Consider the following 25,521-nt stretch of genomic DNA (forward strand, 5'->3'; position numbering starts at 1 on the left):
TTTCTCGGGGTATTTTTGGACTTTGCCATACAGATGTTATTAAAACTGCCTGCTAAAACATAAGACGGTTCTAGAAAGGATTGGTTATTTACAAAAAGGGGGATGACCTTAGCCAAATCTGGAAGGGTGGTTTGTGTTTGTGAATTTAAATCATTCCTGTTATTGGAGGCAGGGCTGAGTTTCCAAAGAGGTTACCCGTATCTGTCTGAGTAGAAATTGTACCACCTCCCACCTGAAGCATTTGGCTGCTCTCAGTCAGGGTGATGGACAGATTACTGTTAGGCCACATGGCTATATTTTTTTGCGATCTGGGGTGCTTTGCCTAGAGTTCGGTTAGAAAATTCTCTTAAGGGTGAAGGAAGGCTTCACGCTGACTGCAGTAGACTTACTAGGTAGTATGTGGGAAATGCAATGCCAGTGCACCTGAATAGCCATCTAAACACATATTTTAACTATGGGCTGTGCTCATGTGCCTATTAGAAAGAAGAAAATGAAATTAGTTGCTTTTCCAAGTGAAAAGTTCATGTGAGTGGCAGAAATATTGTCAGATGTGTTCAGTGCTGTTAACTGCCCTAAGCATCCCGTATGGGCCAAATCTTCCTACATCAGGAATTGGTGAGGAGTTGTCTGGTAATGGTAGTCATTTGTAAGTCCTTCTAGAATGGATCATGTCTTTTTTCTTTTCTTCCCCTGGCCCCCCTTTCCCCCAATTCTGTTCTGCAGAAGTTTAAGTTGTAGAATAAAGCCTTTTTATTTTTTTTTTTTAAAGCTCCCTAATACTGATGCCTATTAATTTCTGGTCTGGAGCACCAGGCATGTTTCAGAAGCTAGGAAAAGGTAGGTAATCAAAGAAACAGGGTTTTTGGTTTTTTTTAAGTGTTTCAAAATTGTGCGTGTTTTACCTCCATCCTGTGCTATAAGTCATTGATTGTACAGGTAACTGATGGTTGTGTACTGGCAAGCCTGGTCTATGCCAACAAAAAATGGGGTAGCAACTTAATCAGCCTGCAGCAGAGGGCTTGGTTACTTATGACAAGTTTTACCTAGATGTTTTTTCCTAATGAAAAGAAATTAATCATGTTGCATAAGCTCCTCATGTGCAATATGTCTAGCTTCATTAGCTCAAGGAGAGCATCCTCTGCAAGTACATTTCTTAGGCTGTAACCTTCTTCTGCTTGGAGTTCATGCGGAGGATGCACGCTTGCGTGAATGGAGATCAATCCGTTGGGGCGTTGCTTTGTTTTGAGGACCTGGCTCTTAACTTACATGCTTCTCAAATGGATCATGAGCCGTTGATTAACACACTGAATTTTAGCAAAAGGTAGGATGTTGTTTTACAGGAATGTTTCACCCTGCAGATAATCTTCTGTGCCTGTGTGTAAGCAAGGAGTGTTCTTATTACTAATGAATTACATATACAAGGAATACTATGAGATATTGCAATAGTTACGTGCTGTTTGTGACCCAAAAGGAACAATGTGAAGGTAAGTTCTACACCTGTTGGTGTAGGAAAGTAAGGCTTGTGATAGCATTTGCATACATTTCTTGGTCTCTTCTCTATTTTTTTAGCTTATTTCAAAGACTTTATTATCCATAATGGAAGAAGGTAGACCTGCCTTTTTGAAGACAGGCGGCTTTTAAAAAAAGTGATGCTTAAGCATAAATATGCAAGTGAGCTTAAACCGTAAGCCCTCAGACTGCTGAGTGTACTTGCAAAGAGCAGAAGTGTGGAATAATACACATACCTGCAGATACCTGTGCTTTGAAAACGTGAACGCTATCGGAATAAATACTATAAATCTGAATCTCTAGAAGTCAGGTGAGCAAAAATAGCAGCTCGTGACCTTAGCAAATTTTCAGCTGCATTTGTTCATGTGTAATCCTGAAGTTTTCAACACTTGTTACTATGCCGCTAGTCGATAAAGTAATAATGCCCCTGGTCTGTGTAATGATGAACTAGTGTTACGCCAGCTGTTGAGTATATTGTGATTTTTATCCCGAAATGCTTGATTGCCACGGAAGAGACATGAAAGGGAGGAAGGCCACATGAGATTATTCCCCTTTAATAAGCTTAGTCCCAAAACATGCAGAGCAGTTGTTGTACATGTGGTTTTTGTGCCATTATGCCTTAGAAACCAATTTAATTGTTCCAGTAAGCATAACTAAAATGGCATTGCTGCCTTCTAGAAATTCATACTAGTGTACTCACTGTGAAGCGTGGGGTTGTAATGCTTTAGTGGTTTTTGATTAGTTAGAGCAGTATGTAAATAGATTATCTGTCCTGAATGTTAAGTTCTTGTAAGTCCTGTATAATAAGAGGCACCCTTTTTAGCAGAGTTTCTGTTAACGAGTGCTTAATATACTCCTTCGGTAGGTAAACAGAGCACAGATCTTCTATCAAAAGCAAAATGGCACTCAGGACCTGGGTACCCAAACGTGTAGTGAAGTGAGAAAGGGTGTGTTACAAGGCATGAACCAGTCCATGCTAGCTGCTCTTGTCATGTTACCTGCAGTAAGCGGAGACTTATTTCAAGTAAGTTACTCGATCGTGAGAGGTGCTCTGGGCAAACTCTTTGCACGTACGTGGCTGCAAGAGCCCATACTCTCGGTTCTTGCAGAGCAGCTCACAAGTTAGTAAACGTTATCTCCTGTTAACAAACTGTACCTTGCTGTGCACACTTGGCCCTCGGCAGGGATGGGGAGATGTCTGGGAGGGTGGCTGGTGTATGGTGGCCCCATGTACCATGTAAGTGAAGAAGGCCAATTGGTGTGCCCTGGTCCTCTCCTAAAGGGCTTGGTGTTTTTTCACTGCATTTACCTTTATCTCCTGTCTAATTTTTAGCAGCGCAATCCAAGCTATGCTGAATTTGGCTGTCAGTGTCGTTTTAACCAAAAATATTTCTTGGGGAAGGATCGGGTTACGGCATTTGATGTCGCAGCCTGTTTGCTTCTAAAAGTGTCATCTTGCTGATGGTAAAAAAGCAGGAGTTGATTTACGGGGCTTGGAATCTCCACTGTTTATGAGCATTGAAAAAGTGAACTGATGTTCCTTGTTGAAAAAAGGGAGTGCTGCAATGCATTTAGTAATGCAGATGATGTATGATGGCTTTCAAAATTGTCTTACATGAAACTGCTGTTAGCTTAACTAAGGCGAAGTAGGCAATAAACTCAGATTCACAGTTAGTGCCTGCAGAAACATTTTCCCGAACAAGGAAGAAATTGCCTTAGGGGCATGCATGCACTTGTGGAGAATGAAGGGTTTAGGCTTACACTCAACCTAAACCTGGACTTGGACGGGGGTTTAGTTGCCCTCCAAAAAACTTCGACTCTATATAGGTCAAACTGAGTTATCAGGGCTTTTGCTGTAAATTATGGCACGGAGGTAAAGTTAGAGTGGGATGGGGATGTTAAAAATAGTGTTCAAACCCAACACAAGGATGGCTAGCCTCCCCGTACCCACTGGGGGTTTTCCAGTGTGCTAGCGGTTGGAATTAGTGCGAGTCCCACAGCTGCCATCCCGCTGTACTGTAGCTGAGCATAGTCTGGAGAAAGTCAAGTGACATCAGCCTCGTACACCTCCTGAACTGAACTTGTCGGGTATAGACATAGGTCTCCTTCTGCCATAAGAGTTAGGCTAGTCTAAGATGTTGGGCTGAACGCTTCATCTGAAGCATACGGAACTGCTTGGAAAGATCTGGGCTAAGCGCAAAGCCCATCCCGACAATGTCGTTGAAGAGGTCTGTTCAAAAATCCAATTGTGCCTACAAGGGTAAGACGTTTCTAAATGCTGAGACAGGCATTGTGATTTACTACATTCATATTCTGCAGTGCCATTGGTATTGTCAGCCTCCAAACTTTGGGTGAAGCTAATACTGTAACCTAAATTCTGCCTGTATGGTAAAACTTGCATTGACGTAAATAGGACAGAGACCAAAGAAAGAAAAGCTGTTCAGGCTGACTAAAAAAACTGTTGGGGATAAACATTGTTATTTTACAAGTAGTCATTTCTGTCAGCACTTGGGCTTGCAGGTGACTAGAGGCTTCACCCCACAACTACACAAAGTGGGAGTTGTCAGAGTGAATTCCTGATGGTTATACCTTGCTGGGCTAGTAGTGTTCTACCATTTAACAAAGGCAAGTGTTCTTTTGTGAAGGTTTTGAGGACCAAGATCAGGCTTTCTGCTAAAACTGCCTGTGAAAAATGTGTAATTGGAGGAGTATTGAATGTCTCGGGTTCAAATCCTGTTAAGTTTAACATTAAGTTCTTTAGCTCTGAGAGTACTCGGAAAACAAGGGGGAAAATGCAGTCTTCTCAAATTGCCAGGTGCTAGGAGGTGCTGGGTTAAGATAAACTATTACCGCACATGGTGACTATGCAATGCCATATTGGTCTCTGGTGGAGCTAGGCGGGTCTATGTCGGGGGCTGCAGCACTTGGAAGCTTTGGTGTCATCTTCAGTGGGGTAGCAGGTCTTTTTGGTGAGCCTTATGCTGTTCTAGTGGGCATCTTTATATTGGAAACCTGTTCTGATGGTGTTTATTTGCAACTGGAGTTCTAAAGGTCTTTATAGTGTTCAAGTGGAGGGGGGACTGTTCTCCCAGCCTGAAAAAAGGCTTAAAAAAAAAAACCCCACACCCTAAAGTGTAAATGTTTTCAGTAAAAAGGGGAGTGACTAAAAATGCTTTGGTCTTTCCTGAAAGCTTCATCTTGCCAGCAGGGGGAGTCCTGCGACTGCATTGCCAGCAGCATGGGCTCTGAGCCCCTAGGAGGAAAAGTGTCTGGGGCAAAAGTCAGAGAAGAAAGGCAAAACTTTTTTCCTTAAGACGCCCCTTGTACAAAGCCAGGTAAATGTCACTTCCCAGCATTGGTGAAATTGGTTATGAATAAAATTTGGAAGCGACCTGTACCCAGGCTAGTTATCAATTGGAAGCATTTAGAGAAGATGGCATGCTAACAAGGTAGATGGTCACCTCATGCTAGAGGTGCCCTGTGAAAAATTAACACTTACCAATGGATAGTGGCTTGAGAGAGATGATTAATGGCCTCATCTCATTCTGTTGTTAAAAAAGGTTATTAACAAAACCTGTAGCACTGTAATATGTAGTGCACAGAGGTGGTGTCTTATTCCTTGTCTGTGTGCAGAGACGTTGGGAAAAGATTGAATTTCCTTTATTTCAGTAGTGATTTGTTATCTTAGATATTATGTGGAGGGGCGAAACGTCTACTGGATGTAGAGCTTCCAGACTCTGAAATGCGGACTCCTCTTAAAGTCTGCCAGAGTGGCCTTCAAATTGTCAATCCCTTTCCAAAGCCTTTGTAAAAAAAAGGTGTTCTAAAGGCTACCTAGCGAGTTGGAGAACTTGGGGCTAAAAATCGGGGACAAGCGTTGTACCCTAGTATGTGCGTATTGAGCTAGACATACTTGGGTATTTTCAGTGTATATTTTAATGTTTCTGAGGGATATTGACCAAGTGGGGAGCAGGTTAAAGTAATAATCTTGAAAGAGTAATTTAAAGGCATCATGTTAAAAAACATATCTGTCCTCTCCAAATGCATGTATCAATAAATAAAGCATTTTTGTTTCCCTTTGACAAAAGACTGCCTGAAATACAATGCGTAGTTGTCAAAGATGGCTAGGATGTATCAGGCTGCACGTGGCATGAGGGAGGATTTAATCTCCCAGCCTTATCATGGCATCAGAATATTACGACAGGAAGTTGTATTCTCTTTGGCCGGATAAAACCCATTCAGTGCTTGATCTCACACTTAGATTAGAAAGAAGTCTGTTCTTCTTTAAAATAAAGAAATAAATCCTTCATCCTTCCGGGTAATAAAATACCATCTGTAAACAACCGTGAACACATTAAAGTCAAGCCAGGCTTCTAGTCAATGACAGTGTCTTGACACGTGAGGGAATGCGTGCTAAGTCCTCTCCAAAAAGCTTGTGCCTCTTTATGTGGTGTTTACTTTTCGCATGAGAACTGTGAATTACTTCCAGCACAGTTGCAGCCTCTGGCGCATTGTTGTTCTGTGCCAAGCAAAACATCCACCAGTAGAGATTTTCCTTCAATGTTGACAGGGTTTGCTGCTTGGAATTCAGCAAAGCACTGTTATCAAAGATTAATTGCTTTTGCTATTTAATATTGATTATGAGACTTTTTAACTCCAGGGAAGGGAAGAAGGTACAGTGTAATTTTGTTGTTCGTGGATCGGTTGTACCTGTAGCTATTGTTTCCTTTACCCTTAGTTTTCTCTATGGAAAAAAGGCATCTACATTTTCCCCTCCCTCTCCCCAAGATGCTAAAAGCCCTGGTCAGTCCAGGCCCAGCACCAACGCTGTTACTCACTGGAGAAGATGAGTTTGTTATACCGCTTTCTGGACTTCAACACATCAGCTTATTCTTAAAGAAGGCAGAGCAGAAATAGACCAAGATGCCAAAAAAAAAAATAATAAAATGCAGCCATGGCGCAATTCTGCTCCCAGGACAGGCTGGACATGTCAACAACAGAAGAAGGAAAAGCTATTCGGGGGGTAGATTCTGGCCTCCTGATTACATTTTTCCACAGAAGAGCAATGACCAGTTTGACCAGAAGTTAGAAGTTCCAAGCAATTAAATGTAATTAATACACATAAAAACCATTTACCTAACTAATTTCTGTAATACAGCAGCCTGAAGAAAGGAGTGCAGGTTTATATCAGGTGAAATTGGAAGTAATTTTTAACTGTAAGAACTGAAATGGCAGGGATTCTGTAAGTGGGGTATTCACAGAAAAATCCATGTCATAATTGTCTACTTCTCAGGTTTTTTAATTGTCCAAGAAAGCAGCTGGCTTGATTCAAGTATAGGACTACATCTGAGTCTGCTTCTGTCTGACAAGTTCCTGTATGAAGGTCACGGTCGTCTTTGGAAAGCTTAACCCACAGATTTCCGAGTATGGACCATGTGGGCTAAATTCCAAGAAACCCTGGAGATCCTGAGACAAGACCTCAGCCTGCAGAGCTGGTACGAGATGGATCCTTTTCAGAAACATGTTTCTTCAGCTATTCCGTATAAGTCTGTGCCAGTGCATGCCCAGCTTCCAATGAACGTAAGTTACACCTGGCTCGAATCACCCAAACCAGCGATTTGCATGCCAAACTGGGAAACAAGTCCTGAACACCAATGTGCAGAAGACTGACCTCCGCCTAGATATTTGGTGAAAGGATGGTTAAAAATTGTTTATTCCTACAACCTCAGTGACTTTTTGTGCCGCTAGTTCCAAGATACGTGGCTGCACCTGACAGTTGGGTCATTGCTTTGCGAGATGTACCCTTGAAGCTTTCACTCTTAGAGCAGTCTCATTTCTCTGGAGAATCTGAAGCTGATCCTATCATTTCACTTGGTATTAACTTGTAAATAGACTCAAAACAGAAATAGTGCTTTTGTATTGAATTAGGTGCTCAAAAGAAAAGAAAAAAGGTATGAAGGACGAGACTTGACAAAACTTCGAATTTCTGAAACAGTGTGGGAGGCCTTGGTGCAAAACTTGAAGTGTTTTCTTTTAAGTACGTTTTCCTTTCCAGAGGCGAAGGTTCTTCGTTAATATTGTGAATGAGTAAATTTCCAAAATTATATCAATTACGGATCTTGACTTCTTCTGACTTTAACATCTTCTTTGGAACACTGTTAGTAATACTGTAAGTTACTTCATGGTCACCTCAGATGATTTGAAATCTGTAGCACCACCTGCTGTGGCAGATAGTGGTGAAATACCTGTTCTCTCCCTGTGATACAAAAATCTACTTTTTCAGGTCTGGTGAGACCAGAATGGTGTGAATTCTGTGAAGAGTGTTCTGCTTATATGTGTGGATGCATTGGTGAGGCGGGAAGGAATTGACTTGAACCTTTTGAGGTTCTCCTGTGTTGCACCAGGACTTGTGTTATGGGCTGAAATAGCTTTGTGGAGGAATGGATTCCTTCAGGGATCACACATCTTCTGTTGTTCAGCTTGGATCTCTGTTTTCTTGCCTGCTGGCTATTAGCACACGCCTTAAAGAGCTGTCTTTGACTTTGTGGTCTCTCGAACTTCCTTCTTAAATCCCTTGGTTTCTTAAAGGGCTTTAGGGCTAATAGCGTGTAGTAGTAGGGCCCAGCAGGACGCAGCACAGAGGGAAATACATCGCAGCAGGAGGGTTGGAGCTGGTGGGCATAAGTGAGAGATGGAATATAGAGTGTTACTGAGGTGGTGACCCTGGTAGTAGGGAGACCCTGCTGAATGGGTAGGAATGTAGATATGGCTAGTAAAAAGCACATGGAGCGTAGGGAAGCGTAGCAGGTCTGACCTTTCTAAACATTATTTCACTTCTTAAGACAGAGCACAGAAAGCAGCGTTCTTACCAAAGGAGTTGGGTGCTGGTGTTATGTTTGCTCTCCACTCCCAGGAAGGAAAACCTTGTTGCTTTATGGCTGTGTAGGTTGTCAGCAGTTGTGAACTGTGCAGCAGGACCTGTTGGAGGAAAGCTGGGGAAGTGACAAAGCAAGGTGGTGGCATGGGAGCAATGAGCAGGTTGGTACTCCAGAGATGGGGAGAAAAGGAAGAGGGAAGGAGAATCAAGCTCACAACAGCAGAAAGGAATGTACGAGAACTAGGGAGGGGAAGGCTGCAGCTGAATGAGGGAAACAAATAGTAAAAGCATAGAGACTAGGAGCAGAAAGGTGGACAGCACTGTAAATAAGTCAAAAAAAGGTGCAGGTAAGCAATTTCCTTCGTGGCTTCCCTCTGTACGTGCATCCTTCCCCTGAAGAAAAGGGTGGAGGAGATGGAGTAGTGTGTTGCTGAGCACAGCAACGACACAGGCATATGAAAGGCAAAGACTAACAAAACTGACCTCCCGAGTACTGCTGCCATTTGTTAATAATCGCTTATTTCTGTCTCTTTCTTCCCATCGTAGGTAGCAGGGAAGGACCTGTCTGGTTTCTGGTAATGCATTGGTAAGAATCACAGTTGCACCAAGAGCATGAGCAGGTGATTAATTATTGTTTCAGCTGTGATATGGAGTGGTGTCAATCAAAAATACCGTATCTTACTAGATTATGCTGGTTCTTGGAGCTTTTCTCCTGCACCGCTTGGAACACTCAGATGTCAGAGGCTGTGTTTCTGTGTGTCTTCAGATGATGAAAAGCTTAGAGCCAGACCGCTCTGCAGCGGTGATTTGAAAGGAGCCGTGCATTTTGGCAAGGTCATTATATGGCAAGAGAATATTGCTAGTATTGTCTTCGGTTGTTTACCGGTAGTTAACAGAAAGGGAGGAGAGGAAGCACCCAGAAACGTTGCACCAAGCTGCTGCTGTGTTGGACATGCATCTGGTATAAGGGTGTCTCTACATGGCAGGCATCTCTTGGACTTCACACATAGGTGAAGTTAATTAACCCTGTACGTGCCTGGTTGTTCGTTCTATTTCCACCTGGCTTGCTTTGCTTGTGCTCCTTTGAGTTTGGTCAAGATGCCCTGGATTTCCCTTCAGTAATTAGGGCCTCTGTACTTAATCCTTTCATTATTTCTACTGTATCTGAAATGAACATGAAATATTTGTTTGGTTAGTGTTTGTGTGTACAGTGGTAGTTACTGTGTCTTTCTGCTCGTATTTTTATTGAAAGTAACAACTTGGTAAAGCAGTGAGAAGCTCAACATGCAAGTTGTAGTTTGAATCCTGAATCAGTGCCATGTGGTCCATTTCACTTCTCACATTTGTTGCTGGAATTAGGGTACAGTAATGAATGGCATACAATCCTGGGGAAAAAAAAATTGACCTCCAACTCAGAGTTCAAGATTGTAGTGTTCATTAGAAAGTGAATCCAAATTGAACAGATTCAATTACTGTGAGGAATTACTCTTAAATTTAGCCAGCATAGCTGTGTTTAATCAGACAGGCTTTGTTTAAAGGGAGGTGAAAAAGGGTGCAGCAGTCCAGCCTGGTACGACTGACTGACTGCTACGTGATAAATGGGATGCTGCTGTGAAGCAAGTACATTGATATTAGCTGGGGGGGCAAACCAAACACCAAAACGTCCATAGACTGGTAAAACCAAGGACTTCTGTTCTAGTTCTCTTCAGATTTAGGCTTCTGCATGTAGGAAATTCACGGCTTCCACTTCAAAACTTGTGGCTGGTTTTCTTTATCCTGTGACTTAATGAAGGAACCCAACTTCCATATTGCAGAAGGAAGTGGAAAAGTCGGTGCCAGTTTCTCCTTGTGAGCGTGCTGTGCTGGAGGTGTGAAATAGTAAGTGGTTAACAACCAGCTGGGAGCTGGGAAGTGCAATGGGAAGTGCCTAAGGAAAGGAAATATTGTGATGGAAGAGTCCAACTTGGGCCGTGTGGAGTAGTGCCTTGGTAGTTTCACTCAGGTTGAGCGCTTGGTTTGTGACTGGTGATGTTTGAGTCTTCCTTTGTAGTGGAAATATATGTAATAAGTGAAAAGCAAAGGGAACTGAAACTGAAGGAATAAATGGAAAGATAGTTACAATGTGACCCTATGGCACACGAAAACAGTCCTTTTAATAAACCACACACACCCCCTTTTTTTTTTTTTTATCCTCCAAAACTACTACTCCCCAGCTTCACCCCCCCCACCCCAGAGATCATGAGTTCCCAATTCCAGCCCACCCATTTGCGACCAGGATCAAGCCCCTGACAGCTGCCTGTCCAGTGGAAGGGGCCATCCCTGCCGTGATTTCCAGCACCAACACCTTGCCTTTGCCTAGCCGTAGGACAAACCCCCGCCGCTGCTCTTGCTGCAGCAGCACAGGTTGCTCACTTAGCGTGGGCTGCTGCTTCCCCAGGTACCAGCTGAGGAGGAGGAGAGGCTGGGCTCCCCTCGCCCCCACCCGAGAGGCACGGCCGGGGCTGGGCGCTGCCGCCCCCAGCCTTTCCCCTCTCGGTGAAAGGGGCCGGGGGAAGGAGGGGGAAAGCGCTGCCCGGGGCGGGGCGGGGGGCGGGCGGGCTACGGCGCATTTCTTGCGGGGCTGCTGCCGCTTTGTCTGCGGGAAAGTTTGGCGGCGGGGCTATCCCCTCCCTCCCCATTCCCGTTCCTGCCCGCGGCGGCTCTTCCCTCTCCTCCCCTGCAGCCGCCGGAGGCGGGGGGCCATGGGCGCCCCGGCCGCCGCCGCCTGGGCGACGCTGTGCCTCCTCCTCAGCGCGGCGCTGGCCGCCGCCGCCTCAGGTGAGTCGTCGCGCCGGGCCCCCGGTCCCCGTCCCGCGGGCGTTTGGTGCCCTATGGAAAAGCTCAGCTCCCCCGCTGAGGAAAAGTCCCCTTTTCCCGGGGGATTTGGGGCATCATTCCCTCCCTTCTCCCCCTCCCCGGCCCGGGCGGGGGTCCTCTTCCCGCCCCCCGCCATTTTGGCGGCCTCTCCACAGGCGGGGCGAGGGGGGCTGGGGAGAAGCCCTGCCCGGTCCCTCCCGCCTGTTTTTCCCGCTCGGTGGCGGTGGGGTGCCCGCAAGCGGCTGAGGGCTGGCGGGCGTTAGGCACCGGGGATGGAGGAACGTGTGTCCCGCTCGCAGCATAGGGAGCGGAGCAGAGGCGGGAGGGTGGCCGGGGGCTACGGCGCTTTCCCGCACCCTCAGCGCCTTTTTCTAACGGCGGGAGGGGGAGGAGGCAGCCCGGGACAGTAGGGTTGCCCAAAGTGGAGGGGAGGGTTGCTTAAAAAGGTTTTAAAAAATAATTTATTTATTCTAAGGTTTTAGTTATCCAAGCCTAGCTAGTGCTGCCGCGTGTGAGGTGGGCTGAGCTGGGTCAGTCAGCAGCAGGGCTCGGGGCAGAGCCAGCCCTCAAGCTGTCCCGCTACGCTCTCCGCGCGTGTTTGTGGCCGTGGTAAGGGTGAAGTTGCTTGCCCGCAGGACTTGGAGATGCTGTAGTTTGTGCTTGTAGTGTGCCGGCCTGCGCAGCGGTGACAGGAGCTGTGGGGAAGTGGAGAGTCAGGTGGCATCACCCCTCTTTCCTTGTTTTAGAGAAGAGCCGCATTCAACTTGGTGTGTGTGGACGTTGCTGTAAGAGTGCTCCAAGCGTGCCTTAGCAGGCATCGAGCCTTGGTTTCTTCTGTCATTAAAAAAAAAAAAGCGTTCTGAACAGAGTTGTAAAAACACAGGGTTACGGTGTTACGATGCTGTCAAACATTAAAGTTACTGACGTTTTAAGTTTGGGAGCGTAGTGTGGTTGCACTTGTGCAGTTAGGTTGTTTTCCAGCTTTTCCTTTGACCACGGGACTGTAGGTTGTTGGTTTCCAAAGTGGCAGACTCCACAGATACTGCTGCCGCTGTAATGCTGCGATTCCCATTTGATATAGGTGTCTTAGTGGATAATACCTGTTTAAAAATAGCTATGCGTGTATGTGAGGTGAGGAATTGTTAAATATGAATTTGGGATATTAACTTGTTAGCCCTCTGAGAGACTTAACTTCTACCAAAAGAAGAAAAAAATTCTCCAAAAGCCTCCCAAACCCAAAAATACCAAGGCAAAAAGTTTGGAGGTTTCTTCTCAACCTTTTTCTGTATGTGAAAGGTGATATAATCATTGGAGGAAACTGTTTCAGGTGAGCTTGCTAACAGTCGTTAATCACACTGGTGACTTGGAGTTGCATGCAAAGCCAGGGCACTGTAACAGAGAGATATTCCTTTATGTGTATCGTGTGATGTCTTGGGCTCGCTCAGAATTTGGAATAAGGTATTTGTGACTAAGAATTCGCCAAGCCCTGTAAAGATGGGTTATATCCTGGTATCCCCCTTGGTAGCTTGTGAGAAAGCGTGAAATGTGCCTTTGCTTTAATGGAGAGGAGACCTTCTGTGTTTGCGTTCTAGTCCCACGTGGGCTGGGGTGAGCCTGCCTCTACAGAGGGCAGCGGAGGTGGTAGGCTGTAGAGCTGAGAGAGAAATTTTTGAAGGGCTGTCTCATTTCTGCTGTTGCCTACCTGGGCTGTTGGAGGCAGCTGCCCTCGCCCTGCTGCCTTGGTCCTTGCTCCATGCTCTGGCCCCGTAGGTGATCGGCTTTTTGGCACACGGCTGCTCTTTCACGAAGTGTTTGTAGTGCCTGGCACAAAGGGCCCTAGATGTAATTACAGCCTCTTGAAGCAAAAGTAGGAAATGCTGGTATTTTTTTGTTGTTGATTATCATTTTCCCCTGCCTCCATGAGGGGTTTTCAAATCCTCAATGGAGGCTGTGGTGCCATATTTCAACATTTTAGGGTGTCAAACTGTTGTTACTTTGTTATATTGAGGCTTTAAGGAACTATAGCTGTTAGGGAGCAAAAAAGAAAGGGCAGCCAGCCCTTTTTTTAGGAGTAAAACAGTCGAGTTGTGCTGGTCTTAGCTAACTGGTATTAGGTTTTGGGGTTTTTTTTTTTCCCCTCATGCCTTCCAACAGTATGTGATCTTGTGTTTTGCACTGAGTTTTGAGGTGCAGCTGGGTGATGAACCTTGAAATGATTTTCTCTTATCAGAAGAGGGGAGAGAGGTGGGGGGCAGGAAGGTAATTGGTACTTGAAAATCAATGCAGTAATGTGCAGTCAAGGTATGGTCAAGTGTGTGTTTGGGGTTTTTTTTCTGTAAAAACAAAGTGCTAGGGAAGTCAAATAAATAAACAGGTAATTGCTGAGAGCCTGAGCCTTAGTTGCTTCCAGGTAACTTGGCACCACCGTGAATGTGTGGGGCTTGCTCGTCCAATATGAAGCGGTTAACAGTACGGTTCATGAGGGGGACTATGCGGATGTGAGTGTGAAACTCGTTGTTTCAGTGTGCTAGTCCTCTTTAGTGCTCAGCCTGTGCGTGTGATGGGTAGGGCTCGATTTGTTTACTGTCAATATGAGTAGAAAGGTGTCTGCTGAATTTAGGAGAAACACGATTTGGCTCTTGTGGCTCATCTTCTTGGCAAGGGAAGATAATTCCTGATGGTGCCTCTGCAGCCTCTTGTAGCTGAGCTGAAGGCTGGCTCAAAGGAGGAGCTTTTGATTCGAAGCAATGTAGCTCCAAGGTTTTCTGTACAAATTTGTCTAATCTGCATTTTATGGGAAACACCACTCTTAAACGAGGAAATTCTTATTTTTCTGGGTGGTCCCTTGAGGCAGCTTTTCCTGCGTTCTTTTCATCTTTAAGTTTCTTGGGTTGTTTTTGATTTCACATTCTTGTCACATTTTCAGTAGACAGATATGTGTAGTTGTTTGAGAACGGCTGTTTCCCAGAAAATCAATGAAAGAACTGTCATTCCACTTACTCATGGTTTTATTTTCCAACCTATTATTTGATTTATTGAAGTAAAATATATAAAGTATGCTTGAATGGGTGTATATCTCAATCACTTGCTTGGAGAACATTTTTCTCAGTGTCAGTGGTGAGGATTAGGAAGACTGAAGCAGGAGGAGTCCTGTGAGCCTGTTAGGCAAAACCTGACCCTTTGCCCGTGGAGGAGTGATGTGGGAGCAGGAATTCACGCTGGCTCTTCTTGCTGTGATTGCTCTTTATGTGTATATTCATATGCTTTATTATTTTCTTCTGTAAATGGTAAAAAGATTTACAGGAGTACAGAGAAGACACTGCTCTTTAGCATGCAATGTAAATGCTGTGTAACCTTGCGTTTTAAGGGCTGTAGTTTGCCCTTGAATAGCTGTGGCTTCCCTTTATTTCAGTGAGAGCTCAGGCAATTATTCAAAGTTAAAATTCTGAGCTTCGTCTTAAGCGTATATTGTGAGAATTACCATCTTATCAAGGGCAGTCTTTCTGACAGTGGAAGGAGGGACATAAGCCCCTCGCACGAGTGGCACCAAATGTCTGAATTTGTCACCCATGTGAGAGAGTGAGGTGATGGTGGGGATGGGTTATGATACTAGCTGTCTTCGAAAGTGGGTGATTATTGGTGATGGTGCAATCAGGTCCTTGTGAGGTTAATGTCCGCCCCTGTTCTACTGCCTTGCGTTCTCCTGCTTCCTTTGATTGCTGTCTGTGTCCTTGACTTCTCTCTGAGAAAGACCGGGCAACTTCTTGCAATTATAATGCTGTGATGCTTCATCAGTGGTCTGATGAGGTGCTGCCGGGGGCATGTGCTGACCCTTTCTTGAGGATCAGCTGCATTATTTTGCCAGGTCTCCCCTTTTGTCTCTGCCTTGTTTGTGCCACTCCGAGTTCTTGAGTCCGTCTCAGGCAGAGTCCCTGCTGCGTCAGCCTGAAGCTTACCCAGAGATTGCCCTGCTGCCCCAAAACTGCATTTGTTTTGTCGCTGCCAAGTGTGCGGCCAGAGGTGTCTGCTTGTGCTGTTACATAGCAGGTTCACTGGAGAGAGTGCTGGTGCTACTCGCTTCTAATGGTTTTTTTCTTATTTGTTTTTTGTCCCACAGGTGCCTGTCTCTACCAAGGCTTGTTGTTTGAGGTAGGTAAGCTTGAATGTGTTGTGCTGGGGAAGAGTTTGAGAAGGTGCTGTTGAACTTGACTCTTGTTCCTAATTTTTGTCACCCCTGCAACTGGGATGGCTGGTCTTGCAGCAGGTCACAGAGCTGTGAGCGTTCAGCCAGCTGGAAAACAGCAGCAAAATAAGTACTGCCCTCGGAGAGGTTAGAAATTCTCCCTGGGCCTTTGAACCCGACCACTCCTCTTCTCAGCGCAGCTCTGCCTGCTTCTAACTGGGGCTCCTTTGTTATGGTGTGTGAAAAGATGTGAGAGATTTCAAGGTTCTTGGAAGCCATAAGAATCACAGATATGCCATCCTAGGCAGGACAGAGGTTATGTTTTATAAAATGTCAGTGTAATGCCAGGGTATGTTCTGTGGGTTTTTTTCCCCCTGAATTAATAAGGTATTAATGACAACAATTCAACACCTTTTTTTTTTTTTAACACAGCTGGTTATGGTGAGTACTGTGTACCCTTCTTACGGTTTTCTGTGTACTCTTCTTTATAAACCCAAAGTATTTTCTTTTACAGTCTTCCTCTTTGCATGTACATAATCCATGAATAACTTTGTACGAGAATCACAGGTTTAAACAATTTATAAACAGTGTTTTGCTCTGTAACGCTTGTCTGCCTTGCTTCAGTACTCTGGGCTAAAAGGAAACGGCTGAGCAAGTTTACATTTCTGGAGTGCTTCTGCCTCCAATCCCACAGCAGATTTGCTCAGGGATTTATTAGCGTAGGCTGAGAGGCGGCAGGGAGCAGCTGTCGGGGAAAGCCTGGGTTTTTATTTCCCTTGGAGCTCTCCAGCAAAGCTGGATATGTGCTGTGTCTGTGACACGTGACCGCTGGGTATCTTGGAAATAACTGGTGGCAGGTGGTTCCTTTGGCTTTCCACCGTGGACTCAGGGTCTTGGAAGTTTTTCTGCCCCAAGGAGGGAACGTAGAGGGGATTGCTGGAGGTGAATGTTTTCGGTGGGTGGCTTGGGAGAAAGCTGAAGCAGGCTAAATGTGTTTGCTCCTCTTAATAATGCACTGAGGAGCATTGGTGTCTTAACAGCAGTTGGGAAGTTTGTCTAGATTCCAACCTCAGTGATCTGTGTGGCCTGTCAGCTTTCTGCTGAGCATTGCAGCTCTGTAAGGGCAGCTGGAGGGTTAGGAAATACTTTTGTTACCTTTTTTGGTTTCTTGGTGTTCTGCTGGGTTTTTTCTGCTCTTTCACTATCGCTCCGTATTTGCAATGCTAGTGCGGGCGTCGATAATACCTTGCCATAGCGTTGTACGTAAAGGCGGTGGGGTGTTCTAGGTTAGATGCTTCCTGTTTCAATAACTTGCTCCCAGTATCCTTGGTTTTGTCTTTGTGTTTAGTAAGATTGTTGTGTTTTTATTAATAAATGACTTTTGTAAGTGTAGTAGTTTTCATTAGCTGTACAAGAGGAGATTGCTCTGCAGCAAAACTCAGAGCAGACACAAAACTGCAGGTACACAGCTGGCATTTATGATCGAGTAAAACTGGAACAACTCAAGCTTGTCATTCTTGGAACAAAGAGCTATCCTGTCTTTTTCTCATTGTCATGTCTGAAGATGTGCCCGCTTTTCTGTCTGAGCGACGTTTGCTGTGGGGACAGGCCTTTGCTTGCTTTTCCTTGAGTATTTTGTTATTTCTTCCATTTCAGAGGCACTCATGTAACAACCTTTTGATTATTTGCTGGAATTGAATATAGATCAAAGGACAGGCTCTGTGGCTACGGCTAGCAATCTCAGAACAGGTACTAAAGCCGCACAGCTTCTGACTCAGATGGGGAAAATAGCACATGCAGTGCACCAAACCTGTGGGCTGGGTGCTTTTTCTTCTGTTCTGCTGCTTCATGTGTGTCTTTGGGTGACTGTTTTCTCAGAGAAAGCAGGAACTGCACAGGCAACCGTGGAAATTAAGGATGGAAAAGAACCTTTAACAGGATTTGTTTCGTTCTCTGGCTTGTGCCACTCCAGACGGCAAAGTACTGGAGCTGGCTTGGTTAAGGTGGTAGAAATTAAACACTAGAGGTAGTGTATGAGTGATTTCGAGGCAATTAGTACTTGTGGGTTGGTGCCACATAGCTGTGATAGACCAGCAGAGCTCATGTTATCTTTGCAGAAGGCTGCTGTCTCAGAAAGATCAGTTTTGAAGTGGAAGAGGAGAAGAACAGCAGTCGGGTTCCTGTAGTTTCCCTGCCTTCAGAATGCACACAGTATTCAACAGATCTGAAATCTGAAGGCACGTGTGTGAGATGCTAGCTCTGTTTGTGAAGCTTAGTGCTTGTAAAGCATTAATGCAGCTGCCTGGCAAATGAAGACTGGGAGCTGTTGCCTCATGGCTTTGCTGGTACTGTTGTGTTTATTGGAGCCGGGGGAGGATCTTTCTCAATCACTGATTTGGGATTCTGGAGGTGCAAGCTGAAATTTCCTGTCTGCTACACTGTTGTCTTGATGAACACAATTTTTTTTCCCCTCTGTTATCCCCGATCATGAGGAAAAGTCAAAGCCTATTCTGCTTGTCATCTGTGTTGCGCTGTTTAATTGTCCGGTAAGGCTGGTGGGAGCTGTGTTCACTGGCCTCTTGGCACTCCCTCTGCAAGCAAGGGCCGGCGCATATTTTGTGGTCGCATGCAGCAGTGCTGGAGCTCTGGTTTGAGCTCACCTTGCTGTTTTTCTCTGCTGTCGGCTGCATCGTGGGTTATACTGAGTTTTATAAGTCTGGGGCACTGACATAAGAGAGCATGGATGGATGTGGTAGCAGAATTTGTGGGGTTCCTCACTAGCAGTGCTGCCATGTGACCAGAGGGGAGCAGAGAAGCAGGCTTGGGGGTAATTTTGTGATTTTAGCATTTGTATATGACTTTGGAAAGTTGCACATAAAAGAACGTGTTCAGAGAAGGAATCCCAGTGACAGGACAAATGTACAAGCTAAGGAAGTCATCCCTATAGAATCTGTTCCGGGGAAGGATCGTGCCTTCTGGGTGTGTTTGCTTACAAACCATTTACTCACAGAAAAGAGAGCCTTTCTGAATGACAAGAAGGCGTTGGGCCAAATGCTGCAGCCTCACCTGATGGCTCTCACCTGGAGTGGCAGCATCACAGTATACCTGTGGCACTAGTAGAGATGTTGACAACCTCCAAGATAAATCCATAGAAACTTTTTTTGTGTTTTGAACTATGGTTAAAACACAGTTTCCTTTCAGTGGCTCCTGCTATTCAGGGGTTTTCTAAATATTTCAAGTGCAAGTAGTTGTAGGTGAGCCATTACTGGGTTATTGTAGGAATGTGATTTGCTGCAAGTTTTGCTTTATGGCTTTGGCTCTCTTCCTTGCTTCTGCTGCGAACCTGAACTCTGAAGTCACTTGAAAAAGACATGGACCTGTTGGAGCGGGTCTGGAGGAGGCCACAGAAATGATCCCAGGGCTGGAGCACCTCTCCCATGAGGACAGGCTGGGAGAGTTGGGGTTGTTGAGCCTGGAGAAGAGAAGGCTGTGGGGAGACCTTATTGTGGCCTTCCAGTACTTAAAGGAGGACTATAGGAAAGATGGGGACAGACTTTTTAGCAGCACCTGTTGCGACAAAACAAAGGGTGATGGTTTTAAACTATAAGGGGAGAGATTTTAGACTAGATTCAAGGAAGACATCTTTTACAATGAGGGTGGTGAGGCTCTGGCACAGGTTGCCCAGAGAGGTGGTAGATGCTTCAGTCCAAGGTCAAGTTGGATGGGGCTCTGAGCAACCTGATCAAGTTGAAGATGTCCCTGCTCAGTGCAGGGGGTTTGGACTAGCTGACCTTTAAAGGTCCCTTCCAACCCAAACCATTCTATGATTCTATGAAAAATCCTTGGTGCGTGAATCAAACATTTAAGTGTAGCGAATGCAAGCACTGCAGAATTGCTTGAATTGTTAATGCCGCAAAAGTTCTGCATCTTGTGTGACTGACTCAGCTGTTTGTATATCAAGGGTCAGCTTATTGTGTTCATGTGTTTCCTCCGAGGAAAAACACATTTCTGTGGTGGTTTTCCAACTGTGCTGAGGTGGTTTGTGGTCCTCCCTCTGTCTTCATCTTCGAGGGAGTTTTCAGATCCACACAACTAGCTCAGCTGCTTCCTTTTCTTAGCAAAGAAATAAATAAACATTACTTTCTTTTTCTTAGTTGGAGGGTGGTGTAGGTGGGGATGAGGAGACATTCACGCCACAGTGAAAATAAACGTGTGTGACAGGTATCGATCAAGTACATGTCTGCATCTTTCTGCCAGCTGGCTTGTGGCAAGAAGAGTTTTCAGCCCTGGGAGGAGGAGAGGGGAAGCACAGAGCTGTGAATGAAGGTGGGAGTTGGTTTAAATGGAAAGTGTGGCTTGATAAATGCCACTTCATGTCTGGTAGACACTGCAGTGAGAAAGGACAAGTCCAACTGAGCGATCTCCAGTACGTTTCTATTTTGTGTTAAAACGTTGATGTTGTCTGTTGCAACAGCTGCTGGTAATGCACATAAGGATGAATTTCTGCACTGGCAGATTCCTTTGGAAGTTTTATGACACACACATGGTTCGTTTTTTACCACTATAAGGCACCAAACAAGCCAAGCAGCTTTTCTGGAAAGGAAATGTTTCTAATCTTTGAGTTTGAATGAAAATTATTAACAGAATAAAAAGCCCTATCTTAATCCACAGGAAATGAACTTGTGCTACTACCAAAAATTTTGCTTCCCTTTTTCCATTTGAAACTGCCTGGAAAAGGATTCAAGTTAATTGAGGTGCTTAGTTGACTTGAGTGTCTTAGAAGAGAGGCTTTGGGTTTAGGAGTCAGTCAAAAGAGAAACGTGCCTTTTTCAGAAACGGAAAAAAAACCCCACAAACTAAACCAATTGTAGCTCTTTGGATAGTTCAGCTTTTCATCTTTTTAATTCTGCTCTGCAATCAGTCATGGTAGAGGTCACAAAAGAATTAAAAAAAAAAAAAAAAGTGTTGACACATACCTAATGTATGAATAGAACTTTAACCAGCTCTATTATAAATCAGATCATCAACTTAACGTATGTATTCACTGTAATTTTTTATAAACACTTGCAAGGAGCTGTACTGGTAGGGGAGGACACCAGCAAAAGTTAAGGAGCTTAAAAGGTGGAGACGGGGAGCTGTGTCGTGCTGGCGGTAGCTGCTTGCTCAGCTTTGGAGATGGGTTTTTCAAATTATTTTATAGTTACGTTTGGCTTATTTAGCTCATCTGTGGCAAGTGTAATCAGAGTGGAGAAAAAAAGGGATAGTTTCAAGTTCTGTGTCTGAAGAAAAAGTGCATGAAAATGCTGGTGCAAAAAGTTTAAAGTTTGTGGGATTAAACCAATTGAAGTATCTGACGTGACTACATATAACACGTTCTTGTTCAGTAAAATCCTTTCAATCTTCTGAAAAACTGATAGCATCTTGCAGTTGCAGTTGCAGGTGCACATTTTGTTGTCAGAAGTTTAAAGAAAGCCTGATTTTATGCTTTTTAAATCAAATTTCTGTTTCCATCTGTAGTTTGTGCTGAGTCAGAAATGAAAAGAGGAACATAATAAATAGAAAATGCTTTTATCCCCAAAAAATTTTAGGTCTCCAATTCTAGTTAGTTTCTATTCTGAATTAATTAGTGACTGTTTAAAATAAATGTTAGCAGGTGCAGAGCACTTCTGGTTAGGGAATGTTTCAAATAAGCAAGGGAAAATAAACTTCACTTTAATGTCTTTGAAAGGATAACAAGTTACTACTGAAAAATGAGATCAGAATTGTATCTTTCAGTTGAAGGTTTTGCTTCTGAACTTTTACAACGGTCAAAATGGTTTTGGTTTTGTTTCTTTAATAATGTGATTTAAATGGCACTACTTAGCCTGGGGGTACATCCTCAGCTGCACCAGGGAACAAAGCTATAAATTTCTGTTTATAACATGCATAAAACACTTCGTAGCTATAAACTCTAGTTTACAGCAGCATGAATCTCCCTTCTGTGTAATGTTCAAATGAATGTTTTCCAGAGCACTATGATATTATCCAGTTGCCTGTGGGGGCTCCTCCCTGAGCAGCCTGGAGTCGCGCTCCTGCTTGGTGCTTCTGCCGTCTCCCACGCTGCCATGAGTAGTAGGGAGGAAGTGAGTTACTTGTGTCAGATACTTGTACAATCGAGGTCGCTACTGCAAGGTGCACGTATTCTTGTAGATATGAGCTGACTAATAGCCTATATATGACCATTTTTATTTACTGAACGGATACAATTACATGCCGTGACTCTCCCAGGACGTCCAAGAGTAGTGTTGGGAAGACTGGGGGCATTTGGTGCAGCAGGAGCCTGATTTTGCGGTGCTGTTGGGCAGTCTTTTAAGCCCGTTTAGAGCAAGTGCATAGCACTGAATAATTGGTTTATGCAGTGTGTAGGGCTTAATATCCAATTTAGCTTTGCTTTGTGTGGCTAGGAAAGGAAGTGCAAGGCAGTGGAAAACAGACCTCTCAATTTACATGAATGGTACACAGTTAAGATTTATTAACAGAATAGCGAGATGCTTCTTATGTAGGAAATCCCTTCCGCTGGTGGGTTTCAGAAAGCTGAGATCAACTGAAGATCAAAAATAAAAGCATCAGTGGTTTTTTGAATAAAGCTTGTGCTGCACATGTGTTCCTTCTTTGTCTTCCTTGAAAATAACAGTTTAATATAGAGGAATGGGGGTAGGCTTTTTAGTTCATTGTACCAGGTAAAAGAAGCTTAGATGTAAGATGAAGATTATTCTCCTGAGGATGTAGTGAATTTTAGCTCATTAATCAGTAAAGAGGGTTTTTGTGTGGACCGAGGCACACGTTTTATTATGTAATAATTCTTCTTTTATATGTTAGTGGTTCTCATACAGAAGGTTTCTAGATGTAATTTTTTTTGTCTGAGAAAATGAACTCTCCTTTTATACGGAAACACCACACTGTTAACATGGCTGAGAGTTGGTATGTTCTGGAATTATCACATTTATTTTGTTTTGTAGCAACTTGAAACTTGTTCTGAATACCAAATAACCCAGAGTGAAAACTTGAGAACTTACCCATGTTAGTTGTATATCTCAATATAAAGGGTTTAATGTAGTACAAACGATCAGTACAGTTTGCAAATCAGTGGGATTTTTTTAGTTCCTTTCTCACTTTTATCTCTGAAAAGAAGTCCTGTGGAGCTCTGACATCCTTACACAACTATCAGCTCTATTAAAAACTTTATAATGAGGAAGGGCTGAGGGTTGGGTGTTAAAATCTCTTTACAACCCAGAACGATCTGCTTAACCTATACTCCTACCCTTCAGTAAGCTGAGGTGAATTACACTTCAGTTGGAAAAGCACCTCTCCAGAGCTCTTTGACAACTCTAACCTGTTGCCTTTCAGAGGTTTTCACGTTTCGGGAGTCCTGTGAGGGTATCCACACATCAGAAATGAGTTGTGGCTTTCTTTGGTGGTGGAGGGTAAATGCTGCTGCTCTTACTTGCTACATCTGTGTTTTCATGAAGAAAGCTGCAACTGATGCAAGCTGCAACTGAAGGGCTGTTTGTAATATGAAAGACACACTCATACAACACAAACTTTGTTCAACGGCTGCCTGTACGTTGCCCCGTAACAAATGCAGGAGATGAACACGGGGATGAAGGAAGGGACGGAGGGTGGCGGGGCTGGCCCTCTCTGGGACCAGGCGCTTTTTTCCTGCAGCTTGGAATTGTTGTTGGTCTCGCAGAAGCAGCATCTTTCAATCCCCCCAGTGCTCAGAGCTGGGTATGAATTAAGGTCCCCACAGCCCCTGTGTCTGGGAGCAGCAAGTTGCATCTGCAGGCCACCCCCTTGGTTTCTCCAGGCGCTGCTCTCTGAGACCAGCCGTGTCCCTTTTCATGAAGTACCTCAGCAGTGGTAAGGCAGGCTTTTCTACATCTAGCTCTGTGCCTTAGCATTTAACCTGATGCAACTGAAGCATGAAGCTGAGTCTTTGCTTACCCTGAGGTAATTTATCCACCATGCTTACCTGAGATAGGTATTTCACAGCTCTCTCCGCAGTGGGCTGCAAGTACACTAAATTTAGTATTCATTTCCCTCCTCTTCAGCTCTTCTGTGTGTGTGTATGTGGCTGTCTTTTCATGGTACACTCGCTGGGCAGAAATTGTTCTTTTTCTCTCTGTGTAAATGGGATCTCATATTTTAGAGGTCCAGGGCCCAGCGGTGAAGTCATGGTCCTCCTCGGTTGTCTGTGCGTGTTGGCCCCAGGTTTGAACCTGTGGGTGCTCTTTCTAACCACTCGGGCACATGTGGTGTCTGTGGCAAAAAGAGAGTTTGAAACAACTCGTCTTTGCTTTCGATAGCAGAAAAGAAATATAGACAAATTAGTAAACTAAAAATTCTATGGGTTGTGGGGCTCTTGAGCTTTAATCAGAGGCTCTGGGCTGTCCACAATAATGTTATGCAGCCTGGGTGGTTTTTTTTTTTTTCCCCCTTGAAGGTGTGTCTGCTGGCTGTTGTGTTCTGCTTCAGGGGTCTTTCCATCCTCTGCCCTGGCTGGTGAAAGGCTTGTGCTTTAATCTTCACTGTGTCGTGGGAAGCAACCTGGCGTCAACCTTACTTGGAGTTCAGGGTCTTTACAAGAGGTGCCCTGTTCCCCATTTTCCATTCCAGTGATCTTCCTGGATGGTAGCCGTTCATCCGCAAACACTGACTTAAGTAGATGATTAACATTTAGTTATAGGAGCTATATGCCAGAGCCTTGGCAGGAGACCTTGGATTTCTCACGGATTCATTCACCAGGACAACAATTTAACAATTACCCAGCATTTATAAATTTCACAAGTCATTGTGCCTTCCATCTTCCCAGATGCATTTAAAGACCCTCGTTTAGGAAATAATGTCTTGTAATTTGTCACTGACTTTTCCTTTTTCAATTCCCAGCATGAAAAATTCTTTTTTCCTTTGCTAGGTCACTTCCTCATTCCTTCCCTCTCCTCAACCCTATCAAAACCTTGATCAGGTTTCCCATTTGCATTTTCTCTTTAGCATAGGGGTTGCGATGTCTAGTTAATTGATAAGAGAAATGATAGAAAGCAGGGTGTGCCACTGGAAAAAGCCTATAATGCATTAAAAGTTGAGACCTGTGCAAAGTAATGTAGCTGTAGAAAGGTGACAGCTTACATAACCTGGGGACCTGCCTCAAATGTGGCTTCTGACTGGGCTGAAGCTGGCAACAAAGCATTGCCATACTGGTCTGCGTGCGCCTAACCTGGGCCTTGCACTGCAAACTTGATTCCTGGTGTGGGAGTGCAGGTGCTGACTTCGGAGACGGAAGCAGTGTCCCACAGCTGGTGAAAACGTTGGGAGGAAATAAAATAGCTGTTTCCGTAGTGGGTTACATGATAACAGCAGAAATGGAAAATGGTACTCATCCACTCTGTAGATATAATATATTCTGCTGGTGCTTATGAAGGCATAAGGCAGCGCTGTTTTTTGTGGAGCAGTGAAGTATGTCTGCAGTTCAGGTGAGAAGCAGCTTTGTTCGGTAGGGTTAGTAGGGGTGGGTTTATGTGCACATACGTGTAATTGTGAGACTTGGCTCCTTTGTCTCTGAGCGGCTTTGAGTTGTGCTGGGCAGCGGCAGATGTCTGTGCCACAAGCGGAAGAGGCAAGAGGCTGTTTGGGTTGGAAGTCATAGTCTGCTTTTCCAGAAGGGATTTCGTTGTATCTTTCTGTGCCACATGTGGCTTTAGTTTTGAACAATCAGCCCTTGCTTTTCTTTTCTTTTTTTATTGTGTGAGTCATAAATGACAGCTTACTTGAAAACTGATCTTTCCCCCTCTTCAGCACAATAATTGAGAGCTGCAGATACCACCTGGTGGGGCACAGCTCCAGAGATGGTCATCTTTACCATTTTTATGGGCTACTCAAAAATCTGTAATTGTATTCCAGGAACATAACGTTAATGTTCATCAGATGACTTTTAAAGGTCTTTGAACTGATCAGGAAAGTCAATATCGTTTCAATTATCCCCAGACAACGTTTTACAGAAGTGGTGTTTTCACTCTGAATATACGTGTACATCGGTAGCTTTAGGAGAGAGAAAATGAAG

General features: G+C 44.4%; 1 protein-coding gene and 1 long non-coding RNA gene across 3 annotated transcripts in view; both read left to right on the forward strand.

Moving 5' to 3' along the window:
* The first annotated feature begins 1,203 nt into the window (after positions 1-1,203).
* On the forward strand, positions 1,204-7,807 carry LOC142055964 (uncharacterized). The gene is made up of 3 exons (XR_012660146.1): positions 1,204-1,819; positions 2,375-2,533; positions 6,803-7,807. It is a non-coding gene; the product is annotated as an uncharacterized LOC142055964 (long non-coding RNA).
* Positions 7,808-10,971: 3,164 nt separating this feature from the next.
* FRAS1 (Fraser extracellular matrix complex subunit 1) overlaps positions 10,972-25,521 on the forward strand; it is a 173,675-nt gene continuing 159,125 nt past the window's right edge. For both annotated transcript variants that reach the window (XM_075090041.1, XM_075090042.1), the window contains exons 1-2: positions 10,972-11,203; positions 15,360-15,391. In XM_075090041.1, the coding sequence (XP_074946142.1) occupies positions 11,128-11,203; positions 15,360-15,391 (108 nt within the window). In that variant the 5' untranslated portion in view covers positions 10,972-11,127. The remainder of the gene's footprint in view (positions 11,204-15,359; positions 15,392-25,521) is intronic.

This window comes from Phalacrocorax aristotelis, chromosome 4 (genome assembly GCF_949628215.1).
Source record: "Phalacrocorax aristotelis chromosome 4, bGulAri2.1, whole genome shotgun sequence".
In the NCBI taxonomy this organism is placed as follows: Eukaryota; Metazoa; Chordata; class Aves; order Suliformes; family Phalacrocoracidae; genus Phalacrocorax; species Phalacrocorax aristotelis.